The sequence below is a fragment of the Calonectris borealis genome, chromosome 4 (genome assembly GCF_964195595.1).
Source record: "Calonectris borealis chromosome 4, bCalBor7.hap1.2, whole genome shotgun sequence".
In the NCBI taxonomy this organism is placed as follows: domain Eukaryota; kingdom Metazoa; phylum Chordata; class Aves; order Procellariiformes; family Procellariidae; genus Calonectris; species Calonectris borealis.
The window spans coordinates 9,918,479-9,929,901 of record NC_134315.1 but is presented as its reverse complement, the minus strand read 5'-3'; the positions used below and the strand labels follow the sequence as shown (position 1 = coordinate 9,929,901).

The 11,423-nt window shown below is 35.0% G+C and overlaps 1 protein-coding gene across 1 annotated transcript in view; it reads left to right on the top strand.

Annotated features, from left to right (window-relative positions):
* Positions 1-11,423, top strand: part of POLN (DNA polymerase nu) — a 106,300-nt gene that overhangs the window by 368 nt on the left and 94,509 nt on the right. The window contains exons 2-6 of the mRNA XM_075148570.1: positions 1,496-1,639; positions 5,110-5,171; positions 8,229-8,714; positions 9,204-9,394; positions 11,210-11,322. Of these exons, the coding sequence (XP_075004671.1) occupies positions 1,510-1,639; positions 5,110-5,171; positions 8,229-8,714; positions 9,204-9,394; positions 11,210-11,322 (982 nt within the window). The 5' untranslated portion in view covers positions 1,496-1,509. The remainder of the gene's footprint in view (positions 1-1,495; positions 1,640-5,109; positions 5,172-8,228; positions 8,715-9,203; positions 9,395-11,209; positions 11,323-11,423) is intronic.

The window sequence follows — 11,423 nt, the reverse complement described above, 5'->3', positions numbered from 1 at the left end:
AGTGTCTTGTTTATATTTAGTCTGCTAGGTTCTCATTTTGATATGCCCCTGAAGCTTTAAGACTGCCGCTTACCACCCTGAGAAGTCAGGGAGCGTTTTTACCCTGTGTAGGAAAGAAGCGTTGCTCTTAATTATAAAAGTTAGGAGGAGTTGTATATGGGGAAAGATTCTACTTCTGATGCCTAGTATGTCATGGAAAAGAAAGCCATTCTGCCTCTCTCTCCCTTTCGCATGCTTACTATAAAATTTGAGCTAAATAGATCTAGCCAGTGCTAATGCAGGTGATGGATGTTCCTCTTTTGAATCTGGATACGAATGTTTGTACTTGTAAGTATTCAAACTTGCAATCTGCCTATGGTCCTGAGCTAAGAAAAATATTTCCATGTAAGCAGAGGAAATACTGTTTACTTGATGGTTAAACTTGACTTGAAAGTCTACTCATGCACTGGATTTAGTGGGAGAAGACCGGAGTAACAGGACTCCAGTTATTAACTCATATAGGAATAATTTACTTAACAGTAGTTTTTGGTAGAGCAATTGACTTGTACAGCTTGAATCCTTTAAATATTTTGAAAATGTTGGGTATTTTTCTTGTATTTATGGTAAGTTTTATGCATTGTTCTGGTCTAACTACATAAAGTCAACCAAGTCATGAGTATGGACACCATTGTTTCTAGTTCTCCCATATGTGTTGTATCTAGGCGCTGTCAAGTATTTTGTATGTATTATAGAATACGGCTACAGGTCAACTGGAAAAGCAACTGCTTTTCAAAAAAGGATAAAATTTAGAAGAGCAATAGCTGCAGTCAAAGCTTGTAGAGACTTTAGATATTGCTGACCTGTTTCTTAAATTGACAAATGAACTATTTTAACTATATTAATGCTATTAATATTTAATAGTGCTTGAGTACATCAATTATACAAAGTTTAAGGAATAGAGGTCTTTTATGGTAAGTATTTTCTGAAATAACACATCACTAATGTTTGTATGTCATGATAGTAATACTTGTTTCTTTCATCTTGTGTTGGCTCTATTTTTGCAGTTACTTGAAAGGTTTTTTCCTTGATAAGATCTGAGCACCAATAACAGTAAATGTATGCATACACTAGATATAGACTAGTTTAAAGATGTTGAGGAAGGGGGGAAATATTTCAGACATAAATGATAATTCTGGTTTTATTTGTCACATTTTTTTATTAAAAATCAGCTCTACTTAATAGGACTGCTTAATTTTTTTATCGGTGTATTAGAATACTATTTCAGAGAAGTTTCACTGTTTCAAAGAGGTTTTTATAAATTATTATAATTTGCTAATTTTTATTTACAATACTTAGAAACTGATAGGCATGTCAGGGAGGAAATGTCATTTTTTATCAAGGAGAATGAATGGCTGAACATGTTCATTATATTTTGTCTTTAATTTCAACAGGATGTAACTGCAGATTGTTCTATGGCCCTGATATCATGCATAATTGGTGTGTGTTCTGTGTTTAGGTTTAATCTTAAAAATGGAACGGTATACATACATAGGATGTGAGACTTCTAAAGTGCCTTTATCTGATACTGCTCAGAGGATTATGACAGCTTTGCAGTCTATTCCTGTAGGAGAAGTTCAGACTAGCAGAAAAAATTACCAGAGTGAGTAAACCTTAGCCTGTTTAAGTGTTTCTATTTTCAGTTGAAAAATTGAAATCCAAACAAACAAAGCAATATCAAACCTCTGGTCCCTATTTAAAAAGAAAAAAATGTGAGAGTTTAGGTTTCCAGGTTTAGAAAAGAAATTAAGCTGTAACTGTGACATTTGCTGGGACTTTTCTGATTAAATAACGCTATGTGAGTGCAAGGAACTAGGATATTTCCAGTACCCTCAATTTAATTTTTTTTTCTTCCTGCTCCTGCTACGTGGTATAGAAGTAGATGAGAATTTCAAAATGTTAATTAACTAATACTGTAAATTAAATGTATACGTTATCTTGACTCTGGACTAGATTTAAAGATCACTAGAGGTATTGGGAACTTACCAGAAGGCCTGTGAACTCTCCAGACTCATGTCTGTCCTTTAAACACGTGTTCACTAGCAACTCACCCCTTGTGAAATTCTAGGGGGAAGAATGAACAAAAGTCCCAGTGGTAGACCAAATTAGGTAACATTGAAAGTGCCTCAGCAGATCTTTGACTTTGTTGAGCAAATCTTACTCAGAATGTTGTGGATACTAGGGAGGTTTTGCAAAATAGCATTTTTATTCTCAATTCTGTGTGTTTCATAGTCTGCCAGTCTTCTAGCTCTGGAAAGAAGGAGATAGAAAGTTAAGAGTTTTGCTCAATTTCGGTTGCCTGTTTTTTTCTGAGAACTAGATCCTGGAACATTATCTGGTCGATAGGATTTAAATCTAGCATTTGTTCTTGTATACATGGTGTTTGTTGTAGTCTCAGTTTTACATAAATAACAGTTTGAGTTCTTTTAGAAGTAAAGTATTGGTGTAGCAGTGAAAAGGGTAGTAGTTCGTTGCTGTGTAAATCAGTGATACACATTTGAGGAAATATGGGATGGGTTCATTTTAAAATGGGACATTTGGACCAAAACCCAGCTTATTTTAAAGAAAATCAGATCTCTTTTCAGACTCAGTTTATTTGCCATTCTACTTCTCTTGCTACCTTGTCATTTTCCCTTCCTTAATTTTCCTGTCTGATGTTTTGTCTTAGACTTGGGAACTTTCTGTACTGTGCGATATCTATATCATGTTATGTTGTGCACTCTTGATCCATTCACTCTCTGTCAAGCTGTAAAATTACAGGTTTTCTTTTTTTAAAAAAACACCATGAAGGTGTCTGGTATCTTTAGCCAAATGAGCTTGCTGTCTCTGTAGTGCTGCTGCTAAATCCTGATTCACTGGGGAGTGAAAGAACTGTATAAGCATTTAGTGGCGGCAGGTCACATGACTAGCTTTTCTTGCTCTTGTTTTCCATGTAGTAATTACTCACAATTGTTTCTAGTGTACAGGCTTAAGAACAAATGTATTTGAATTGCTTTTCGGAAACTGCCTGTATATGTAGCTTTAGCTGATCAGCGTGGATCTGGAGAGAAGAAAAAGTTTGCCTCCCTTAAAAAAAACCAAAACCTGTCATGTTAGTTGGTCTGTTTCAAACTGTATTGAACTGTATTTTATTGATAGATCTTTAAAGATTAAATTCTACTTACTGGAAAAACTGTTTGTCTTTAGAAGGTAAATATTGCATTCAAATAGGACAAATATCTGTGATGTTGAACTAGTGGGTGAAATTCTTGGCAGTAGAGCTTGTAATGGTTCCATCTAGCCTTAAGGAGTTTGAAGGCAAGGATGGGTTTCTGCTGCCATCTGGTGATACTTTTTCATAAACCAGAAATTTGAGGTTGCATAGCTCTTCAGATACCTGTCATACTGAATACTGAATTCCTTGTGCCGAAGGAGAGAAATGTAATCCTCATCATCTTCTCTGGAGGGGGAATTTGTCAAGGAAAAAGTATCTAGCTGTGAAACAATTAAAAGCACTGAATGTAAACTCATTCTTAAATTATAATTTTATTGGTGTAGGAAGCGTCAAGAAAACCAAACCTAAAATGTTTGAAGCTACAAATACAGCTATGCCATATTCGCTATTCTAACAGCTCAGGTTAGAAGTCTGAGCTGGAGATAAATAACTAATTACACATATACACCAACATGAACTGTATGTAATACTGTGAAGTAATAAGCTTAATTTCTTCTGGAGACTAAGCTTGTTAGTCTTTGAAAATGCTTTTTTCAGTATTTTAAGTACAGGGTCCTGTTTTGCCTAGACAAAATTTTTTAAAAACAGTTTCAGTAAATAGAAATAGATTGCCTTATGCTTTGTTTGACATTGGTCATCGGCACATTAGATTCAGAAAGTGTCTTGCTGCTGGTAATGCAAGTTTCATAGCTGAAAACAGCAGTGGCGTGTTGCACTTGGTATGGACCAGGAGTTAGAAGCAGACAGAATACATACTTTGACCATGAGGCGTCTTTTGTCTGGGCAGTAAAAGAATCTAGAGATGAAGGAATCCTAACTAATTGCAAACTCTGGAGAGGCCCACACTTCGGTGGAGTTCTCTTTTTCCCTGTTCCTCTTCCTGTACCTACTGAGTTTGTAATTACTGCCAGCCTGTTGCCCCTTGTTCTTTTATTCCAGTCATAACTTGCTTCTCCTCTTCTTGGGGCTACTGGGCAGCATTGAGGGCAGAAAAGAGTTTCATTTAGCATGGTGCAGAATCCTGAGGTGCATTTACAAAGCCTGCCTTAAACTGCAGCATCTGTCTGCTTTCAGAGCTGTAGGCTAAATATCACCGGTAGTTCAGTGGTGGGCCCAGGCTAACAGCTGTGCTGTGGCATAGGGCTCTGTCTTAGACGCAGCACTGGGAGCCATCCTGCTTCCTGTGGTGCTAGTCGTTTTCTTACCTTTCGGTCAGTTTGATGGGTCTATATTCTCCTTGCTCTCTGTTCTTGTCTGGTCTTACAGTACCTGTTCTATCGTGAGGATGAACAATGTAAAAAAACTATCCTCTGTAGATGAAGCATGGTCAGTTCTCTGTAGGGCATGATATGCTAAAGATGTATATGCAAATAGTGTTTTACTGAAGAAAATTATTGTGGAATAATACTGCCTAATTCCAAGAAAACAGTTAAACTGTGAAGTGTGTAGGGTTTGTTTTTTGGTGTGTGTTTGTTTTTTTTTTTTTTTTTCCTTCTGACCCATGCCCCAACTTTACTTTGCTCAAGATGGGATGTGTTGTCTTGAAAGAAGGAAATATGCATATTTGTGGTATTATGGTAATGCCTCTTCTGAATACCGTGGAAAATGTTTGTCTGCTTTGTAGCAAATTTGAATTAATTTTTTGTTAATGGGGACAGAGCACGCTTTTGCATATGCATATTTAGGAACTTGCAGGGCCCTTCAAAGTATGAATGATATTGAGGAAAATGGTTGTCATGAAAAATTTTATTGCAATTATTTTAGGTTTGGTAAAAGTGTCACTATTGTAACACTGTATGTAACTTAAGGTATATGCACTGCTCTCAGATTGTAAAATGTTTCCTGTTCTTTTTTTAAAGGCATAGAGAAGACAAAGGAAAATAAACTAGGTGATAAGGATGCACATCTGAAAAATGAAAAGGCAAGCATATTGTAAGATTGAAAACCACTAAAAGCAGTCTTTTTATAGCAGGTTTGAAGTTGTTATAGACTGGCTTTTTCATAACAAGCTTTGTCACAATATATTGCATATACTCATAGTTCAGATAACTTTCCTCTGTCTTATTTTGCACTTGGCGTCTATTTACCTATGAGAGTCTTGGCCCCACTTCTGTTATCCTTTTTATAGGAAGTTAGTCTTTTGTGAGAGTTTGGTCAGAAATAAATGAGGTTGCCACGTTTAGATAGTTACCAGGGTTTAAAAATGTTCTCAAACCTCTGTTACTGAACAATCACTAGCACATAATCATAAAGTGAGCTGATTCATATGAAAAATTACTTTGTATTAGGACGTTTAATTTTTGGTTTAATCATCTCTCTGGATTTGGTTTAATGTGCATGCGAGTGAGTGCCAGTACAAGATTGGGAATGGATAACAGCAGCAGCCCCAACTCTGGCTGTGATTGTAAGATCCATTGAGTTGATTGATGAGTTGCAGATACTGCAAGTGTACTCCTGTCCCAGCTGCAAATTTCACAGCCATCTTTATTCTGACTCTGGTGCATGTTGCACACTTCAGCAAGTCCTTGCAGGTTGCTCCAGATACAGAAAACTGGTTTCTTTTGTGGGGTGGGATAGTTTCCTACAAATTAAATTGGCTCATAGATAGACATGCAGCTGTGTGTGCGCATGGATAGTAGTAGAACCCCTTTTTGTGATGATGAGGTGCTAATTTTGACTCACTGCATCTAGTGAAATTTTCCTATATCCACATAAATTATGAAACTACATCCTGGGAGTTGTTTTCTCTACTTCCAGCCATGTCATTATTTCTAGCAGAAGATCAGTTCTTCCTGGAAGCAGCTGCTTCTCTCTGTGGTTAATTGTAGTTCCAGCTGTATTATTCTGACTTGATAATTAAATTGCTTTGTTCTTATTTTTGAACCTTTAAAAGAGAATTGCTTATTCCCAATTCTATAATTACTTGAGTGTCTTAATTCAAATTCTGCTGTGTTAAACAATAAACCTATTTGCAGTTTGACTGGAGAATACACTTGAATGAATTAGTTGTCTTTCTATGGCTCTTAAACATTTGGTCCTGTGATATTATTTTTCCACTTATGCTAACTTTTTATAGTGTCCACTTTTTGATTAGCATTGCTTAAGTCCAATTGATTTGTCTTTGTTCAGAAAAACCACTATTCATTTTGGTAGTAGCAAAAGCTTAATTAGCTCCCTTTTTCTATTTACTTAGAACCTGTTAATTGTACTTTTGCTGTAGAGTTGATCCTGTGAAGTATGATCTCAAGTAGTCTAAGCCTTTTTCATCTTTTGACTGCATAGTTCTGAGGTTTGGGAATATGGGAACCGGGTTGAGGAATATTGCAAAACCAGAAAAAAAAAATTATTGGTTTTGTCATTTTGGCTTGCTCAATCAATAGAGATTGAATAGAGATGGACGATATCCTTTGATCAGTGAAAATTGTCTTGGGGAATGGATGGGAGCCCTGCACAGCAGTAACTTGTCATTAGTGAGAAGGCCTTAGTTTTTGGAATGGTAATGACAGCAGAGGTACTGAAGGAGACTGGCTGTGCTACAAGAGCAGAAAATACAGTAATTATGAGAGGCTTCAGTTACTTTTCAATGGAGTGGGTGAATATTACACTTATGCATGATGCTGAGACTAAAAATTAGGAGGGAACTGCTTTGTGGAACGGTTAGAGAACTCACAAGAGAAATTGTTTTTTATTTGATTCTGTGTGAGATCAGGTTCAAAATCTTCCTGCTGAAAGATGCTCTGACAGGGACTGTAATCTTTCTGAGGCATTAAAAGATAGATAAGTCACTACAGGAATGCTTCATTTCAAAAAAGGAAATTACATAAAAATGAAGGAGCTTTTAAAAGAAGATATGTGGAATTTCCCCTCCAAACCCAAAACATCTGTAGGTAGTCTAAATAAACTTTGAGAAACAGCTTGCAAATGCGTCACTAATAATACATCATTTTTTCAAACGCCTCAGGAGTCGAAAGCTTGCCAGCTTCTGTAAGACCTGTTGAAGATCAAGGCGTAAGAGGAGTATTGAGGGAGGATACAACTCTGTATATCTGTAAATAGTTAAACACACATTTACCTTGGGGAGTCTTGGAAAGGTTGCCGGTTGCCCTTGTTTATGAAATCGAGACAGAGGATCTATCTCAGCTGAAGAGGTTGTAGAAGAAACTAGCAAAATAAACAGTAAGAAAATAGTAGGGCCAGTGCATACCAAGAAATTTCTGAAGGAAATCAAGGATGAAGGAGTTGAATCATTACATTACCATGCAACTTCCTACTTATTGCTATTTAATAGCATGTTGCTGTAAAGGGATCCAGGGATCCAGGGCCTATCTGGAGTAGGAAAGCTGTTCCGGGCATAGTGGATTAAACAGAATAGAATATAATACTTATTCATACATCTGATAATACTTCTTTAGTGCGACTTTCATTATCTATTTTTGTTACGTCTTACAATCTTGTAAGTTGTTTGAAGAAATTGGTGGAGGTCCAGTTGACTCAGTGTACTTGAATTTCCAAAGCAGTCATTATGGTCCCTTGCCAAAAGTTCTTTAATAAACTAAACTGTCATGAAAAAAGCTCTGAATATTGAAGCTAAAGAATGGAAATGAATGGTCTCTTCTCTCTTCAGACAAAGATCACTAATAACCTAGTCACTATGGAAGACAGGCTACCAAACTAGATGCATCTTACAGTTGTTAATTTGCCATTTTTAGTGTTGGACTAATATTAGATTAAAAAAACAGTGGTGGTTTTGGATGTAAGCAATATAAATCAACAAAATAATCTTTACTGATAAATACTTGAATTTTATTTTCTGTAGTGTAGTTCCCCTAAACTGACTCTGTTTTGTTAATATCAACATTTTTTTTTCATAGAATATCACTTCCTTCAAAGCTGATCAAAATTAACTCGTGTACGTTTATTTTTATTTCTGCTAAGAAGTTGATTAATTGGTTCACTAAGAAATTTCCAATTTTCCCAGGAGATTCATGATTCCACAACTGCCTTTTTAAAAACATCTGCCAGCCCTGAAAAAAATGCTGCTGGTCAGATAGTCAGGACAGTACATGCCGATGAAATGCTTTGCTGTCAAGATACCAGAATAGGGAGCTATTACCAGGATTTAGACTTGCCAACATGGGGATATAGAGAAAGAAATCTTTCAGTAGAAGCAAAAAACCTGAAGGATGGTGAAAAGCATATAGCTATTCCCCTTAAAAGAAAGCAAGATGTGCCTACATGTTGTCCAGAGAAAACAAGAAGATTACCTGTAAAGACCCACACTTCATATGAAAGAAGATACAACTGTACTTCTGGACAAAGAGAGTCTTCTGAAAATTATCTTTGTGATATCAGGAGTTTGGGATGTGAAGAAAAAAGAGAATTGCTTGCAACTATAGAACAGGCAGTGGCTTTTGTAACTACTATGATATTTCAAGATGGTTCTTCACAGCTCAACTCAGAGCAGGTTAGTGAATGATGTGTTTTTGTTTAGAGTCAGTTTTGTAGAACCATTTGAACTGTGCATATGACTGATAAACACAAAACCATGTTCATTGGGAGCCTAGACCAGTTTTGTGTATTATTGCTTACCAAAATATAAATGTAAAATGAGGTAAACCTTAATACTTCTGACTACATTTTATTTTTAGTTACCAAGTAAAACTTAAAAAAAAAAAAAAAAAACCACAAAAAAAACCAGCTTGGACTAAACAAGCATTTGTATACTTAAAGTGAGTTTGTTTGAATTAGAGTATTTTTTCCTACTTTTCACTATGTCACTGTGGATTTTTGTTTCAAGGCTGAAACACTTGCATGCTCCTGTACTGTGTCAATGATATATGCAATACCTCTAGTGTACATAATAGGCTTCATATTGTAAAATATGTGGGAAATTTTCTTTATAGGATTACATAAAATCTGTCAGAGGAAATGCTCTTGTAATTATGTTTAACAGGTGTTAACCTCATCAGTAAAAGGAGTTGTTGTGTTAGTGAAGAATCAGACTGATCACCCTTGCCCTCCCAGTTACTTTTCAACTGACTATACTTGGAATGCTGCTACTGAAAATGATAAATTAATTTATTTGAAAACTGAATGGTCATCTCTTTGGGAACGAGAACAACAGGCTCACAAGAAATTTGCTTGGTGAGAGTAATACTGGTTTGCTTTCCATACGCTTTTAGCAACAGTGGTGTTGGTTACATGGCACAGGCTTAATTTCCTTACACATCAAGCTCATTGAATTTCATATTAGCTGTATTAGTTCTGTGTCAAACCTGGGCTAATATAAACCAAATAAGAATAGAATATTCCTTTGGCCTCGGCGTATCACTAACTGCAGCCCTGCAGAACTAGGTTGGGATTCTGGTAGGAGCTGTTTACATTCACCTAGAAATCCTTTATGAACAGTTTACAGCTGTATGGCACCAAAAAATATGATTCATCCAGGTTTATCTTTCTTGTATCTTATCTTCCATTTCCTGAACTGCATTTCTTATGTAGTACATTTTTGATGGATGTTATTACGGTAAACATCCTTTTTGAGCTCTGCTAATATTTTTAATTTTTTGAGCACAATAGGCTTTTTTAATGGCTTTTCAGATCCCGAATGAAGTTTCCTAGTATTCAGTAATAATGTTACATCAAAATTATGAGATAATTTTTTAAAGTAAATGCTTTATGTATCTGTTTTAATAGTTGGACTAAATTTAAAAAAAAAAAGTTGGATTATGTTTTAAACTTCCAGTTAGTATAACCAAAATCCATTTTTATTCCTTACTATTAACTTTAAAATAGTACCCCATAAAGGCAGAAATGAGAACTGAATCTGATTCTTGAATATAATAGAAGCCTGTTAAAACTTCATTAGAATATTTTGACTTGTAGTAATAATTGCTTTATTGTAAACTGCTGAATTTGGATTATTAAATTACAAAGCATTCATTTTCAAGATGTTGGACTTGGTTGTTAGTTTCATCTCTGCCACTGCTCCACTGTGACTTGAAACAAATCACTTCACTTACCTGTACTTCTCCAGCTGTAATATTGGAGGTATATGACAACTAGTTTAATAACTTGTTAGTTTGAATGTAGGTTGTTCTGAATTGAGAATAACGTATCAATAAAGCATGTACATATGAACATTAAAAATTCAATAATAAGTTGAATAAGTGTATTAGCATTTAGATGAAACCTATAGGTAATTATTTGTTGTAAGAATGCTGCAGTTGTTTAGTAGTGGATCTACGCTGTATACAATAATACCTTATGATCTACACAATTTCTGATATGTCCAAAAACTTGGTACTGTGGTTTCATATCATCAAAGATAAATAAACTTGAAAGCTCTACAAAAAATTATTTTTCTATATTGCCCAAAATATAGAAAAAATGACTCAAATAATTAGTAAAATCTATATACTAATACATATAATTAGTAAAATCTATTTAAAATAGAATGGATGTGGGAACTATAGACATTTTCAAAAGGAATGGAAAGATGTGACAAAGATGAAGCATACTAGATTTAAATAGCATATTAACACTAGGCAATTATGGTAATTTAGATTGTCTAGTAACTTTTAAGTCATGATTTTACAATACTACATTAACTCAGAAGCCTCTGTGATCTTATTTGGGTATATTAAAGTATTACAGGGATGCCAGTTGCTGTTTCAGATTAAGATTGCATTTAATTTTGAGTGTCAAATAAGGATTTGTTTTATTTATGAATGCATGATAAGGCATATCTGCTAGGATGTTTAATTTATTATAGAATGAAGCTTCAGGTATTATTGAATTGAGAATTTAATATTCAAATACAGTATTCTGTTCTTACAGGAATAAAGAAATATCTTGTGTTAACTGTTTAGTATCAAGTGCTAATTAAATGTATAAAGTAAATAAATTCACTAAATCTAGTAGCAATATAGTGTGTGTTAACGAACTACTTCTGTGCAGGCAAGTGTTGTTTCAAATGCTACATTGCAAAGTTCCGATTATTTGCTTCAACGCAAAAGATTTCCTGAGGACTCTACTTCAAGTTTATGGTAATGAAATTAGCTGGAAACAAGGTAACTATCTAATCTAATCTATAATCTAATCCTATAATCTCTGCGCGTTTGATGTTTCTGTTAAAATCACTAGGTGTAGAAGTAACTAGAGTGGTGGTTAA